We start from the raw sequence: 17,047 nt of genomic DNA on the forward strand, positions 1-17,047 counted from the left end.
TTGGATGAAAAGGCAATGATTGACATTCTTGCCTGTTTTAGCAAGCCATATTTGGTGGAGATTGCGTGATCTCGGTCAGCGGCTTTCATAAATAACATACTATTTTCAATGCTTCGACAAGGCAGCCAACTTCAACCTTTTCTAAACATAGGAGGAATTGCAAGGTACTTTTGCTTCATCTCCTTTAGTTTTTTATTTCTCTGAACGTGTAAATAATCTTTCTGGTCCTTTTCTAGCGGACATTGTCGGTTACCTTTGTAATTTCACCTGAGTTCAACTTGATTTCATGTAATGTACAACTTGTCAAAACAAGAAATTACGTAAAAATTAAACATATGTTTAAATTTGATTCTCTAATTTCTTTCGAGAAATAAAGGAAAGAAAACATATTTTAAGAAAGATAAACGGTAGATCATCAGAAGGATGTGTTCAAGTGGGTTTATCACTTTGCTTTTATTTTCATCGTTTGATTCCAAACAATACCAAGGAATTAAATTAATTATAGGCTATCACGAGAAACTATGTATGTAGTTTTACTATTAGGGTCAGGGTGAAATTTTTTACTGTTTCTATTTTTTAACATACCTCAGTGGTTTTTTATAATTAAATGAAACATCTGACTTCTTGCCCACACCCACCATAATTAATTTAACACAGGACACATAATACTTTATACTTGTGTTACTTGACATGGTAAGCTCAGTGCCTTCTCGTGGATCCTAGCACACATGAAAATGTCATTACAGCTGAATTCTTTTTCAATAAAGAATTGGTTCAGGCTTACCGTGGGTATATCGAGTCATGGATGTTTGTGGGAGGTTTGGAGAGAGGTGTTGAAGTTGCTTAAGGTGCAGCAGAGAGCAACTCTAGCTTCTTGATCTTCATGAATGTGCATCTGATATATGAACCGATTGTTATATGACATTATCAACACAGTAATTTGGATGTTGTTTTCTTAAAATTTAAGGTTAATATCAACAAAATAGGGTGCCTTATGGAAAATTTGTCATATTTTGTCTTTTAAAGGAACCATAGAAAACTAACTAATATATAGATTTAGCATGCCTAAAAGTGGAGCTTTTTTTTTTTTCCTGCACGTCTCAAGGGCACAACACCTTGCCCCTGCCAGGACTAGAACCCGGTTCGTCTGACTTGGAGCCCAGTGCACTGACCACTGGACTACTGAACAAAGCCATGGCGTTGGCATGCCCACAGTGCAGTTGACCACACATGTTAAAAGTAGCACCTTGTATGGTCATACGGTCGTACATCCAAATTTTTTCAGCTTGATGGGTTACTACTATTTTTTATAATTATGGGGCTATGCTCTGTGAGCTCTGCTTTTACTGTAAAGCTTATTTAGTATAGAGTAAGGAAAAAAATTTTCACAGTTTTTGTTTTGATGAGTGCTCAAGCCTTTAATCACAAAACTGACAGTGTTGTGTTACTGAATTTGTAGCCTACATGTTACTGTGGACCTCCAAACAAACTGTATTGTATCACTCAGCAAATAAGAGGCTAACAAAATATTGGAGGCTTTTTTAATACTCCAATTGGTTCCTGAGAAAATTGTTTTGAATTTGGATGATAGAAAATATTTTGGTGGTTGTCACGCCCCAGGACATCACAAGAGAAATATTCTAAATTTTATAAATGCCTCACATAGTTTGGTGCTTTTATATCCGAAAAATATTCTGGCCAATATTTATGAAAATCCAACAACTCTAAATACCCTATTAATTAATTTAAGTATAGATAACCCACAAAAAAAAAAACAAACCTTGAGTTTTTGGCCTTCAAAGAAATTTCCAGATTTTTACACCTAGTTTAAGGGGGTTTAAATGCTCTCATACCACCAACAAATGAAATGCACCATTGAACCCTCCTGACAAAGAACTCCTTTGAAATTTGCCAGAAAGGTCTTATAGCAAAATGAGGAAAACAAATTTTCTGGGGATCAAACTAAATCCAAAATGTATGGGAAAAACTGAAGGAAAAGTAGGAAAAGCAAGCTAGGGAAAAAGAAAAACTTAACTTTGAAAACTTTTATTTCTTAGTGTTGTGTGAAATGCGCAAGAAATTCTCTTCTTTTTTTGTGTGGTGCAAGATGCAATGTTTAAAAAAAAATGCAAATCAAGATGCCCGACAAAAGCCTGCTAAAAAACTTCAACACTCTGCTGGAGCCCTTTTCAAATTTTGACCCCTTTCGCTCCTCACTACAACTCCCCCAAAGCATTCTTTAAGTCATATCTTGCAATATTTTTAAGATATTACGATTTTTCACTCTGTAAATTAAATTTAACTGCTTTCACCAACTAAAGAGCAATTATTTTTTACCAAAAGAAGATCTAATGAAATTAAAATAGTTAAAAAAACTTATTCCCAAACTAAAGAAGTTAATTTGAGTTTTAGTCAAAATGTTCTCAGAAATCAGAATTTTAGGCAAAAATTGCAGTGTATACTTGACAATCAGATTTCAAAGTTGATTTGCACTTTTTTCAGGTTTACCAATTAACCTGGTATTTAAAAGCAAAAATGACTTTGAAATATTTCAAGACTAAAGCTTTATTTAAATAAATACCAAATATGCTATCTAGAAGCACAGAAAGTCAGGTTCAGTCATATGTAACCTGGGCAATAGTTTCACAATACTTGAATTCTCATTTGCTTGACTCCATGGCCAGAATATTGCCCAGAGTTGTGTTGAAAATTTGGATAGTTGTCAGATTTGAAACAAGATCTTCTGTTGCACAATACTTGAAGGCATATCTAAACTCAAAATTAATAATTTGCAGATGAGAAAATGGTGAAAAATTGGCAAGGCTCCACTTTTTTTAGGAAATTCAGTTTTAATTTTTCAGCCATAGTTTGGATCATCTTTGGGAATTGCAGTATTGTTCACTGAAAAGCTCTTTCTGTCACCTTTAAGGTTCAAAAGACCATTACTTTCCAAATCAAGTATCCTTTTGTAGATTTAATTTTCATTTCTTTTCATTTAAAGCTTCTAAAAGTCTATCTCAATCGTTATGAACCAGAAAATCATCTTGAAAGTTTCAAAACTCACACCCTAACCGGTCAGGAAGTTTACATTCAGTCTCAGTCTTGGGGCATTTGTTTTCTGACATTGTTAGTGTGCACAATAGGATTAGGAAGCATGTTCACATTATTGAATTTGGGTATCTGAATTTGCTAGCTATGTTACAAAACTCCACATCCATTCTAGTACAGACTTTTGCTTATCCATCCTGATATTAGTCTTTAGGTAGTGCTGTCCTATTTTCCAACTCTGTGTATTCCTTGAATGTGTGGATCCCTTTGAACAGCTCTGCAATATATGATTTTTGAACTTTGCAGAACATTGGTGAGGTCTGCAGTCAAGGGAAGCAATCAATCAAGATGGCTTAAGAGACAGCAAACCGTAAGCAAGCAATTTATTTCCATCATAAGTGTTTTATATTTTGTCTTCATGCATTGCAATAATGTAACAGAAGTGTGGTGGTTCATGTGGTTGGGCTGAAGTGGTGATTTTTTATTTTTACTCTCCTATAAAACCATAGCCCTATCTGAATAAGTACTTAAAAATGGAGTTACTCATGTAGCCCATTCCCTATCTGATTGTCTGGCCGAGGGTCCTCCTGAAAAAAGGACTATTATTGGTGACTGAGGAACAGTACAGCAGCTTGAGTCAAAGAGGTCATCTGAGTAAAGTTAAAAATTCATGTGATATTTGGTTAGATACTTGCCATGATGTTTTCATTTGTGTTCAATACTCATCTAAGATATTGTAGAAGTGATGGGTCAGTTTTGATTTTTGGTTATGTTGATGTTGTGAATAAGTATATATGGTTCTTTACATGTGTTTCAAAAGACTGTTCCTAGTTAATGTATCAGATTTTAAATTTGGGTCATTTTATGAATTAGGTTAAGTCATTTTTAGAGACAAAAGAGCTTTTGAGGACAATCAGACTACTTCATCAAATGTTGGATTAAGTACAATGTTGTGCAAATAAGCAAGCACATTTTAATTTATCCTTTCTTTACATAGGATTTGTATGTAAAAAGGGCCCATAAGGACAACTATCGCTGTCGAAGTGCTTACAAATTGATTGAGCTCAATGACAAGTTCCACTTCCTTCAACCAGGAAAAGTTGTGATTGACTGTGGTGCAAGCCCAGGTATAGAATTAACAGTTTTGTTATTCTGGAGCATGTTATGATAATTTTTTGATGAGTGATTGATCTTAACTTTGTGGTTAGGTTCTTGGACTCAAGTGGCTGTTGACAGAGTGTTATCACAGAAATCTGGTTGGTACTCCAAGTCTTCTTAGTTGCTTTAATGTATGGAAATAATAAAATCTCTTAATTAGAGCAAGTGCTATAACAATGCATAACAGAATTTAGAGGTCTCATACAAAATAGCATACAAAATGATAGGGTGTCATTTGAATAAAAGGATTTAAATAGTGTGGTAATTTGGTGGGAAGCTCTAAAATGGGGCTGATATTTTACAATGACACTCTCAGGAATACCCCTTATTATTGTTTATTATTATAATGCTTATTGACTTTTTGACAGGTTACCAACATGGAGCTGTAATATCTGTGGATTTACAAGGTATAGAACCATAAACCAAATATCAAGTTCCTGAAGAAGATACTGCAGAGTTCAATCTATACAATAAGCTGCATCATGCACACATTGTAATTGGTTTTTACTTATGACCTATTGGAGCACAGACAGATTGACGATGTCACCATTCACAATTTTTGCTTCTTTACTGTGTAAAACAAACAGATTCCATGTTGCAGTGGGTCTGTTCAGGAATAGATCACAGAGGCATCAAAATGTGGTAAGAATATCAGTTACACTCTCAACTGTGCCTTGTGTGCCATATTTTGTTCTTACCACATTTTAATGTCATGTGTAATCTATTAATGAATAGACGCACGGCAACATGGAATCTATCATTTTGTGAAACTGATAATGAAAAATGCTATTAAGCAGTTATTGGATGAGGTTGAGCATGATATTATTAATTGTCAAATGAATGCAGAGGTCTGAGTTACATGCCAAGGCTGAAGGCTGAGGCAGATAACATAGACACTAGGTTTCATGATTCATGATGTCATACAAAAAACAGATTCAATAATTGTCTTATCATACATTTTTCAAACAATCTGCAAAAGAAGATAGTTCTGTCTGAGTTTGCAAGAGTTCACAAACACTACATGAAAGAGGGTTTCCTAGAAAAACTGGATCAAGATCACCGGATCACCGGATCACCGGATTACTGGATTACCGGATCAAGGATTAATTAAGGAGGAGATGACAACGAATCCATATTGACAGTATTTTCAGTAAACACAATACTCAAATTAGAAAGATAACAGCCACAGGAGTTGTTTCCAACCTCAGCACTGCAAACAAATGACATCACAGATTTTCACTCTGATGTGCAAATGACTTGCAGCCAGTTGTCTGTTTGGTGTTAGTTAACTCATAAATGTGACTTTTTCATTTAACTACTTTTTCACAAGCAGATGGAATATCCAGCTCAATGTCTAAGAGAAAACCTGGGAATTATTTGTTAGATTGACTAATGCTTGGGTGGAAATGCAAAGAATTGGAAAATAATGACGATTTTGTTTTCCCATGGCTGTGTTTACAAATGTTTTGGTGCAGAAAAAGGTTTGCATGAATGACAAAAAAAAAATTCTCTTTTCATTTCTCTGGTGAAAGAATAAAATTACAAAAGTTTGGATTGTCTTTTAAAATGAAAGTCCCCAAAAACTGCACTAGAATCAAGAATAGACAGTTTGCTATATCTTCGTATCTCACTTGTGATCAAGCGTTCTTGAGGGTAGCATTAAAGTCGGCGGATGGGGGAAGGGCAAAAAAACGAAGCCTGTCTGTCAACAGTGGTGTTATCTTGTGTTATGCTCTATCAATCACCAAAAATCATTGTGGCTAGCAGAAAACATGATTTATATGTATACTACAAGGGGAATGTCGTCACCAAAATCATCCCAGTTTTCGTAAGCATTGCTGCTTTTGCAAACCATGCTCAACTGTTAGTGCAGTTCCCCTGTTGAAACTGAGGAGAAACAGAGAATCGGCAATTGTCAAAGTCCTTAATTTTATCAGAAGTGATCAAAAGTGTGGGAGTAAACTTTCTGCCTGCCGTGCTTATCGGTGGCAAAATAAGAAAAAACAATTCTTCCTCATAAGTCTTCAGTTACTTTCTTTAACTTTCTTTTTTCTTTCTTGTGCAAGACTGAGAACTGATTCAATTCTCCAGTGTGTGGTCTTGAGATTTTTGACTTGTTGCTTCCGTTTATACTCCAGAGGACTCACAACAACAACTCAGTGGACCAACGAAACTTTATCACTTTCCAAATCAATGGTCAAGTAACGTCTCTTGTCAAATCCCATCATATAAACAACTAAAGCATCTTCTTCTAAGCTAGTGTTTCTTCAGATGCATTCCATCTGCTTTTCCTTAAAGGATATGTGGTCAGTAAAAAAATTGAAGAGATGAAGTTAAAGCAGCCAAAAATTTGCTATGTACTCCGGCAGTTGCCAGAAACGGCTTTGTGTTTTGAAATTACACTGGAAGTCAGATATGCAATGACATAATGACATTCAAAATGATTTGGAAATTTCATGTGAAAATAGCATATGCAGAGGTGAACCGGCTCTGAAGCTGTCAGTCTTCAATAGCTGTCCTAATAGTCGGTAGGCAAAAACTAGCACTTTCAGAAAGTGGTATGGCTTTTTCAGTATTTTAATATATTATATTTTATTTGTGCTGATTTCGTTTGTTCTCTCTCATTTTCGCTTGAGCATACAAGAGATCTTGATTAAGTCACATGAGGGATCAATCAATCATGCCCATTAAGTTATTTCATTTATTTGAATCATTTTGAACTGACCCTTGATCCTTGATCCTTGATCCAGTGATCCTTGATCCTGTTTTTCCAGGAAGCCCATCAAAGAAGGGCCTTGGAAACTATGTGGACTTTGAACTTGACCTGATAACCCATTATTTGCTGCTTAAATTGGGTTATCATGTCAATTAATTTCACACACTACTGTATTGTGAGTGAGTGCTCTGGACCAATCAGAGTTTTCATAGGAAGTCTAGCATAAGATAATTCTTGATATTATGCCCAACCTCATCCAACAATTGCTATATTGGGATTTTGCTGTTTTAAACATATTAAAAATGTTCACTTGCTGTATGTCTTAGACAACCAATAATGTAAATCAGTTTTCTATGCCTCTGTGTATTGTTAATATACCATTAATATATTGGTCTGTTTGGTCATATAATGTGACTTCCTCTTCCATTTTCATTGCTTATTTGATATACTAAAGACATTGAAGACATAGATGGAGCAACTATATTTTCAAGATGTGATTTTACGAGCACAAGTACACAAAAGAGAATTCTTACAGTATTGCCTTCATCTGGTGCTGATGTTATTATGAGGTACATCAAAACCATTATGGAATGTAAAAAAAGAACAAAAATTCTCAAGAGTAGAGTATTTATGCTACAGTTAACATCTTCTCTCTATTTGTGATATGTCCCCTTAATTTCAGGTTTTATCAAGAGGGAAAATTTGTCAAATGTTGAAAATTAGTTCTCAATGTGAAAAAAAAAAATCTACCTCTAAATCTATCTCTATATAACCACCTTCTTGAAAGGAAATGAAGTAGGATTGTTGTACACCTTGGCAAGGCATTCAAAGTAAGGATAAAGAGGGCCACTTTGTCTGAATTTATTTTTCAGTGATATGGCTCCAAATGCAAGTGGAAACCACACAGTGAATCATGAAGCTATCCTGGTAATTATTTGATTATTTAGAAAATGTCAAATCATTTTTTGAGCATAATCACTAACAGGCAGTCACATCAGTCAGACACTCCCTAGTGTCTGCCTGTCGAAGGGTGTCTGCTGAACACCAGTTGATGAAATGTACAATTGTAAATGTTGTGCACAAGATGTCCTAACACTTAGGCTGCTGGACTTCAGGTTTAAGATCTGGCAATGTCATTGTACTGTGTTCCTAGGCAACACACTCCATACTCACAGTGCCTCTCGCCACCCAGTAGTATAAAAGGGTACAGGCAAAGAGTCAGGAAGCCTGATCAAATGTGTAGTGGTAACCTGTGCTGGACTAGCATCCCATCCAGGGGGGGGAGTAGCAGTATTCTTAGGAGCTTCACACTATGAAGACTGGGGTAAGCTGTAGAACCTTGTTGGTTGCTTATATGGTGGGGAAGCTTTTGTTTATTCCCCAAAGTAAGGCTTTCCACAAAGACCTGGGATTAATTGAAGTTTGAGAGGAGTCATTATAAGATATTTAAGCAACTTAAGATTATTTTCAATTTAAATTAGCATTAATTTTGTAACTTTTTTGGCTAAACCCTGTGTTTCTCTCTGTTATCACTGAAACAATTTTCAGTTATTTGCCAGAAAAATTCAGTCTACAATTTCCCACTTGAATGAAATATTCTCCATTAATGAGAGCAAAAACATTTTCCCAAAATGGGAGATGTGGCTATATCAACAAGCCTTAACTTCCTTTTCCACAAAAAATTATTCGGATACTTTTTCACCCTCAACACATGTTAAAATTTTGGCTCTAGTGATTCAAAAATATCATAAGACAGTTAAAAACTGTTCTGTGAGAATTTTAGTAAGGATATACATGTAATAGCAGCTTTGCATGAAACCCACCATGGTTTACTTACCAGCAAAATAAGTCTACTTTAGAATTTAAGGAAACCTAAAATAGTTTGAATTATCAGCAAGCTATATCATTGTGAAAGCCAATATTGATGATTACAAATTTTTCACCAAATTTTGTTGTCTTCAGTGTCTGTGTGAGTCAGCCTTGGATTTTAGCAAATCAGTTTTGAGGCCTGGTGGGATTTTTCTTTGTAAACTATGGGATGGATATGGTACAAAAGGTAATTGAGAAGTTTTTTTGGTAACTGTAGTTGATTGCACAAATGACCAATATGACAACTGAGGGTTACTAACTTACTGATTTTATAGTGCTTATAACAACTTCACGTAACAGAGAGCTCAGTGAAAAAATAGAGGATTTCTTACCTCAAACTTGTTTATCTGAAATTTTTGTTGCTAATGGTATTCAGGCAATCTTTCTTTTGTGACAGTTATGACACACACACACACATGTAGACATTTAGTAAGTGAAGTAGGTGAATTCCAAGTACCAGTGGTATCATTATCATATCATTATCTTCAAGAGCAAGCTAATGGTATCACAGTTTACTTAACCATCTCAGGTATTCTGTCATTCAGTTTAGCTTTATCACTTTAACCAAAACATAAAAATTTACTGCTCAGTGTCTTGAGACATCTGAATTAGCAGAAAATAAAAATCATCATTACTACCTTAAGTAACTATCTGTGAAAACCATCGGAACACAGGGTATTGTAAAAAAACAAATATATTAATTAAGAAATGTTTATGTCTAAGTTGGGGTTTAATTTTTCAGATTTTATCAATACACTGGAAAAAAATTTCCATCAAGTTCGGAAATGTAAACCTCAAGCAAGCAGAAGGGAATCAGCAGAGATTTATCTTTATGCAGAAAACTTTAAAAAATAAGAAAAAACTTTTTTTTCCACAGACCTTTATTGCCAGTCACTCAAATAGGTATTACATCATGCCCCTCACATAATTTGGAACTTACATTTATACACACTCAATTCCGCATGCACCAAAACTGGTTTAACCTATGCAATTAGTGGTGATGGAGAAAAACTGAAGTAATAGATTCCAACACTTTATATTCACCCAATTGACTGTCACCTACAAAACAAGAAAGTATCAACTTGTTCACTGAGTTTGCTGAGTCTTTCACCACCATGAGGGACCAAGACATTATTTATCCTCACAGTATTGATACAATATCAAGCAGGCAAGTGACTAGGGAATTATCACTGATCCAACACATAATTCTCAGTACAAACTTTGTAAGAAATATATGGCAGACAGAAAGGAGAATTTTCTTTGAGATGGTGGCAGTTAATGGGTTATATTTAATTGATAAAAGATGTAGTTATCTTTATTTTGAAGTGGAAAAAAGAAACTTGAAATAATGTTTTTGAGAACTTGAAATGCGTTCAGTGGAAACTCTAAGAGGGGGAACACCCTTTGTTACTACAAAAACTGTTCCAAATTGACATCCCTTCAGTGATAGGTTGACAGATACAAAGATAACTGCAATATTTTTCAGTTGCTACTTAAGTTTGCACTTCCACAAACTTAACAAACTGAGACAAGGTGTTCTCTAAAAAGAGGAATCTGAAGAGAGGTTCCACCTAGTTACAGGTGTAAGTGTATTGTACTGTGATGATGTATGCTGTTTGTGAAAGTATGCTACCATAGTTAACTTTGCTGGAATCCTCTAAGGTTTTCTTTGGCATGTGTCTTTGTCTTCTGGTAATTCAAACTGAACTTCCTGATCTTCATTGTGAAAGTACACTTTGCATGATACAAATATCTTTATAACATAGCTAGTAAATTTGTCCAATTAAATTCAATTATGTGAGCGTGCTTCAAATTCCTATTGTGCACACTCATGACATCAGCAAACAAATCCCTTGAGAAAAAACATTTTCATTGTGATTTTTTACTTTGGAATTTTACTATTAAAAAACTGGTCAAGACTCCGGCAGCAATTTAAGCTAAACATGGAAAGTTGTGAGCTAGCTCAAGAAGCTAGAGTTGCTCTCAGCTACGCCTTGAGCAACTCTTACGCATCTTTCATGCTCTCTAAACTTCCTGCATGCTTCATATCTTGATGAACACTCACTGATGTATGAACCAATTGCTAAACATTGGTTTGGGTTGGGTATCGCAGTTGTGTAACAACCAGTTTAAACAAACCATTGCACAATAAGGAAAGAAGCTGGCATAATTTTATAGCAGCTTTCAACCTTTGGGGAATACTACTGTATTTTCCAGAATAAGCACCTACCCCCTTGGCAATAATGTCAAACAAGTGCTCCTCTCCAGTCCCTTCCTGTCTTAATAAATAGTGGAGATATAAGGAAACCTGTTTCTATTGCCACAGGCTTCATTTATAACTTTCCAGTTTTATCTACAGTGGAATCAGCGATGGAAAATAAGAAGAGCCACCTCAGATAAGCACCCTCCTTTCAAACCAAATTCTAAATAATTGCCCTGGCGCTTATTTAAAGGAATAGAGTATTTAAAATTTCCCAATTCTCCAGGCATGAATAATGATATTGTAGTAGTGCATGACCTTGGTTTTTCAAGTCCTGTAAAAACCTTGCAACAGTTTACACTTACATGGGGAAAAACATGAACGACTAGGATTTCATAACATACTGTTTAAACTTTTCAAATGATTTGGTAGAAGTTGCACCCTGTGCACTTAGATTAAGATATACAACTTGAGTTCAAACATAACAATTTTATTCATAAATCTGTACAAACTGCATTAAGATATTCTTAATAAATATTCTACAAGTAACTGAATTTGAGGGTAAATAAAAAATAGTTTCTTTTAAAGAAATGTTATAGTTTTTGATACAAAATATCATAGTGACCAGGCCTGTATAGTAAATTAACCAAAGGCTGGGACCCATCTTCTGGAAAGTCATGATGATTGACAGACGAGTTCCCACCTCTGTCCATATAGACAACACGCACACAAACACCAAGTGCATCAGTCAAAGCTATGATATGAATCTGATCACTTTCTTTGGCCATAGGCTCGACTTCCTGAAGATTAGTAAAAACAAGGATTATTTGTAAGTCTCTAGATGGTTCATGGTCATTAGGTAGAATTGTGGTCCCCTGGATGGATTTTATATACTGCATGTCTTTTCACATGTGTTATCTGCCCCAGACCTCAGGTTTGATAATTCATGATATCATGCTTAAGCTCTTCCAGTAATTGGTAAATATCATGAGACAAAACAGAATGAGCTGGTTTTGAGCTATACCCACAATCTGTATCATTCTTTGTGTATCTAATCATTTCACCATGAGTGACCAAGATATAATTTCTCCTTACAATATCATTACAATGTCAAGCAGCCATATGATAAGAATAATAATATTATCATTTGATCCAACACCTAATTCTCACAAGAAACTTTATAGGGGATGTATAAGGAGAATTTCATTGAGATGTTGGAGGTCAAAGGATTGAGAGGAGAAGGGGTGTCAAGATAAAACATCAATAATAAATATATGTTTATTACCTGGCTGCGGAATTCTTGTACTGTCCTTCCTCCCTCAATAAAGTTCTCAAAAAAATCAGATTTCTTTTGAAGTTGTGCAGATGTTAGGAGTCGTAAATACACAACAATATAGTTTGAAAGTCCTTCATCTTGAAATGTCTGAAAAGGCATTAATACACAAAACACCACTGATTTAAAAGAAATACATACATTGGCACATTTACAAAGTATTAGGAGTAGAACAATAGTATTAAAGTTACAGTGCATAAAGTTATATGTCAAAAATTCTGTGATCATCAGGCATTATAACTCTAGAAAGGTATTCATCCACAAAAAACGTACATATCAACATTAATGATCTACCATGGAAAATAACTGGTTGTATAGACAGAAACTAACACATTCAGTAGAAATTAACACTCCCTACCTCAGAGATTTTGCATTGTACAATTTTTTTGGGAGTGCATTCCTGCCAATCTTACACAATCTCTCACCCTTAGAGGAAGCAACATGTGTTTTTCTTCTCTTTTTAAGTATAACTTTAGCATATCACTTAAAAACTTTGAACAGGCTTGATACATGTAATCATTTGTTAGAACATTTAAGATACACAATGAGAATTTTTACCTGTAATAATTCTTCCTCAGACTGACTTTTTCCAACAGCTTCAATTGTTTCCATGAACTAAATTGGAGCCAAAGAACCCAGTTTAAAATTTTCAGATAGTAAAATTGCAGGAAAAAAACAAGAAACTATGAAAATAATAGGTTCTAGGGAGTGCTACATCTAAGGGCTAGAGCCATGTTTCCAGAGAAAACAGTGCAGACAAGAAATGATAACAAAGTATATCTACATGTAATACCAACTTACTACCCAAATCAAACCAGTGTCAAAGAAGAGGAAGGTTAGTGCCCTAACTAAAGTGCCATTCCTGCTCCATTCTTACCTGAGGATACAGTCTCATCCACTTGCATTTCAGAGTCGTGACTCATGAGCACACATATTAAATCATAACACATGAAAAGTGTAGAAACTTACAATTTGATGAAAGTCCTCTATTGTAAATGATGGGAATCCCATTGAAACAAGTTCATCTTTACTTTGTGAAGCTAATGTTTTAAATCTGTTTTCAATGGAACAGTAAAGAACATAACATTAATGAATATTGCCCACAACAGCCTTGGAACTTCAATACATGATGGTTGGATGAAGGAAAAAAACTCACAAATGATATCAAATTACAACTAAGTTATCTGGATTTTCATTGACACATTTAGCCACAGGAGGATAGGGAAAGGTCTGAGGTCAAGTCCTTGCATGGGAATGAGTTAAGCTCAAGGTCAATTAAGATATTTCCCTCACAATAGTGTGGTACCGCCCAGATGTGTAAAAGGCTGTTGACAAATTGTAAGGGAAACTTGACAATAAATCAGAAGAGGAAGAGCACAGTGCAGACAAGTGTTCAGCTAGGAGGAGTAGCAACGAAACTCTTTGTAGCATCATGCTTTATAAAAAAGCACAAACTTTGGCAGAAATGGGCCCCTAAGCCAGAATGGAATTTAGAGCCTTTCTAAATTGCTCATATCAAAAAGTTACTTCTCCCAGAGTTTGTTATTTTAGTTAACTAAAATAGCAGCAGTAGCAGCTGTAGAATAGTGACCACTTACCAGGGTACACATCTAATAGCTTAAAATTAAATTGGTTTCAATTAATGGCTATTTTAAAAAGTATGAACTAAAATCATAAATGAACTGTTAAATATAGGGGAAATATGACTACAATGGTGGTGAAATAAATAGAAATACACTCAACAGCAGGATATGAAAAGATCCTTTTCCTCCAAGCAGAGTTGATCATCTTGAAATTATGATGTCCTTTGAATTTATTTCTCTTTGATTACCTGTCAAATTCTAATTGATTGCCAATCAGTTCCTCAAAGTAGGCAAATCCAAAGGCTCTATAGAAGCAGTTACCATCACCTCTAGTCTTCCGCACATGTGAGTAATTCAAGCTTAGATCCTAAAGAAGGAAGTTTACCTGTCATCTCATCAAGGAAAATATTCCTCACTGATCCATACCTTTTTCAAGGACTAACAACTAAAAACATAATCACACTGTCTGCCCTGTTCATTATTATAACAAGCAAAGATTTGGTCTGATTCATCTCAATTTAGATCGCATTGTAGCATGTGTGGCAGCTACTCCCTCCACCATTTGAGGAGAGGAGGCTGACCGAGGGGCTGACTGAATGGCTGGCTGAAGGACTGACTAAGGGGCTGACCGAAGGGCTGACTGAGGAGCTGACTAAGGGGCTGACTGAAGGGCTGACTAAAGGGCTGACCAAAGGGCTGCCTGAAGGACTCATAGCATAACAATGACTTTGTACTCTTTCAAAATATTAAACTTTATCACTTTCTTTGACTGTTTCCTGGATGATTTTTAATTTTTCTGTGACCATCCATTGTGAAGTTGGTTTCAGGAACCATGTAATAATGGTGTTTTTTAAATTTTTTTAATGATATGATATTTTTGAAAAAATTATCATATAATTTCACTAATTTTTTTTTTTATTTTCCACATCCCACACTCAAATTCAAGGCCTATAAAATTATACATAAGAAATCCAGGTTTAAAAGACTAGCAATTCATCTACATGCAGAGGGCACAATTGAAGAACCTAGAGATTCACCCCAGGCTCAAATAACATAACTTTCAAGTCTTTTAAGTACTTGATAGCTTGCTAGTATACTTTTGATTACCTTTATTTTTGTTTGGTATACAAAGTCATCTATAGCATATTCCTTTTGTAAAAAGTTGATATCCAGTTTATCACCAACAAGTGGTTGAATTTGTGCTATCTAGACAAGGAAATAAGATAGATTGTTTGAAAAAATGGATGTCATTCATTTTTGAGCAAGTATAGTTCTGAATACCAGGGAATCCCTCAAACCCCTTAGAGGAGGCTTAAACCCTGACCAGGGTATTTGAGTCAAATGAAAGATTAGTTCATTGTCCAGATGCCATGGTACAGTTATATATAGAAATATAGCCTTCTATGAAAAAATTCATTGAGCAATATGTACATATTGACTTGTGGACAGTTGAGACATTCATTATCAATAATGAAACATCTCTTTGACTTTAAAGCTAAATTATTTTTATCATGGTAATGCCATCTCCACCCTCTCTCCCATCAATACATTCTGGCCTCACACCCTAAACTTAACTCACAGATGAAAAGCATGGGCTGGTGTGAGGGGAGAATAGGAAAGCATGTCCAAGAAATTAAGGTAGGATGTCTTGAAATTATTAGAGTTCAAGGCCTGATCTTGTCTGAACAAGTTTTGACCTTTATTGAAGTTAAAACCAGTAATACCTCTTTTTGAATGTTGTCAACTTGGGCCATAATGGCTTCATCATAATTAGCTGCAACTAAAAGAGCAAACAATAGAATGATAGGCAGTGTAATTCTTATAGCATTGAACAGAAATTGAGGTTGTACATTGACACTAGAGGGTTGTATTGCAGAATATTTGCTAGAAAAAAATTATGTGACCTTAAATTAAAATACCAAAAGTATTGTCAATTAAAAGTGATAATGTAATGGGAAGAGGTGATAAATACTTAAACCTTGAGTAACAAAATGGTAAGATATCTGTTTGAAAATCTGAGGCAGAGAATTAACAGTCTCAGTCAAAACAACTTCTCTTAATTACAGTTGGGTTACTTAGACTGTTGCAATTTACTCAATAATATTTTTTTTGACTTTCAAATCCTAATATTCTCAAAACAAAGTGATCATAGAGGAGTTTCCGTGGTCACAACAGAAACAATATCAAATCTATTGACAACACAAATCTCTCCTTTGACAATTGTTTTATCAATTATGTGGTTATTATTCCATTTCTCTTTTCTTCATGTACATTCTCTTTTCAATTCTTTAAATCCTTGGTTGTTCACATGCTCCATTGCATTTATGGAGCCATAGATTCTCTTTAAAACTACCATGGATACTTAATTCAACTTCAAAGCTAAGATACTTCCTTTGTTGTTTGCATGCTTCATACAATACAAGGGACCACAACAGGCAAAAAGAGTATGTGAGAGAGTGAGTAATTCGTTGATGATCTTGAATCGAGTGCTGTAATTTGTTGGCCAAAGTAGAAATTGACTTCTAACCTTATATTACTATCATATATCGTTTGAGTGCATAAATTTCTTATCTTAATGCCAGTTTCCTGATATGGAAGTCTCCATCGAATAATTCTTGATAAAAAATTTTATCATTTCCAGAAATTCCAAAATAAGAAACCAAATTTCAACAACATTCTCTCTTATAATTCGAGACAAGATCGCACTTTCAGCCAAGGGATAAACGATTTGATTGAGACACTGAGAATCGATAGTAGCTCTAAATTTAAAAATCCTGATTTAGCGGGGTGTATGTTTGAAACTTACATTAATTCATGCATGTGATAATTAAATTGTCATATACATGAAAAACAAAACACCGACTGTGAGACTGGCTCAGGACATAACCAAGTGACAGATGATATCGACCAGTTTCACCTGTGATAATAAATATCTTTTCAATTAAGATTCAATAAAACACCTAAAGACAGTGAAATAATTCATGATACTGATTGATACGTAAAGTTATATTATTCAGTACACTATGCACAATCCATATACCGTTTGTAAATGCACTCAAAACGGAAAAAAACACCAAAAGTCACTTCCTTACCATCGGACTGATCCGCCATGTTTCGCTGACTTGCTTGGTAACCACGCA

General features: G+C 34.9%; 2 protein-coding genes across 3 annotated transcripts; one reads left to right on the forward strand and one right to left on the reverse strand.

Moving 5' to 3' along the window:
* Nucleotides 1-95: 95 nt before the first annotated feature.
* On the forward strand, nucleotides 96-14,626 carry LOC131770955 (ribosomal RNA large subunit methyltransferase E-like). 2 transcript variants are annotated; one of them, XM_059086679.2, is made up of 9 exons: nucleotides 96-164; nucleotides 3,355-3,418; nucleotides 4,046-4,175; nucleotides 4,257-4,304; nucleotides 4,575-4,613; nucleotides 7,377-7,491; nucleotides 7,795-7,849; nucleotides 8,885-8,978; nucleotides 14,430-14,626. In XM_059086679.2, the coding sequence occupies exons 1-9, from the start codon at nucleotides 109-111 to the stop codon at nucleotides 14,471-14,473; spliced, it is 645 nt and encodes a 214-aa protein (XP_058942662.2). In that variant the 5' UTR covers nucleotides 96-108; the 3' UTR covers nucleotides 14,474-14,626. The 2 variants fall into 2 exon arrangements, with proteins under 2 accessions (XP_058942662.2, XP_058942661.2); XM_059086678.2 differs by lacking the exon at nucleotides 14,430-14,626 and adding an exon at nucleotides 9,534-10,608.
* On the reverse strand, nucleotides 11,486-17,047 carry LOC131770954 (ubiquitin thioesterase OTUB1). Its single transcript, XM_059086677.2, has 8 exons — nucleotides 17,000-17,047; nucleotides 15,632-15,687; nucleotides 15,015-15,113; nucleotides 14,156-14,274; nucleotides 13,294-13,378; nucleotides 12,883-12,939; nucleotides 12,277-12,414; nucleotides 11,486-11,791 (listed from the first exon to the last, which is right to left on the reverse strand). The coding sequence occupies exons 1-8, from the start codon at nucleotides 17,016-17,018 to the stop codon at nucleotides 11,585-11,587; spliced, it is 780 nt and encodes a 259-aa protein (XP_058942660.2). The 5' UTR covers nucleotides 17,019-17,047; the 3' UTR covers nucleotides 11,486-11,584.

Source organism: Pocillopora verrucosa, chromosome 7, assembly GCF_036669915.1.
Source record: "Pocillopora verrucosa isolate sample1 chromosome 7, ASM3666991v2, whole genome shotgun sequence".
NCBI classification, from domain to species: Eukaryota; Metazoa; Cnidaria; class Anthozoa; order Scleractinia; family Pocilloporidae; genus Pocillopora; species Pocillopora verrucosa.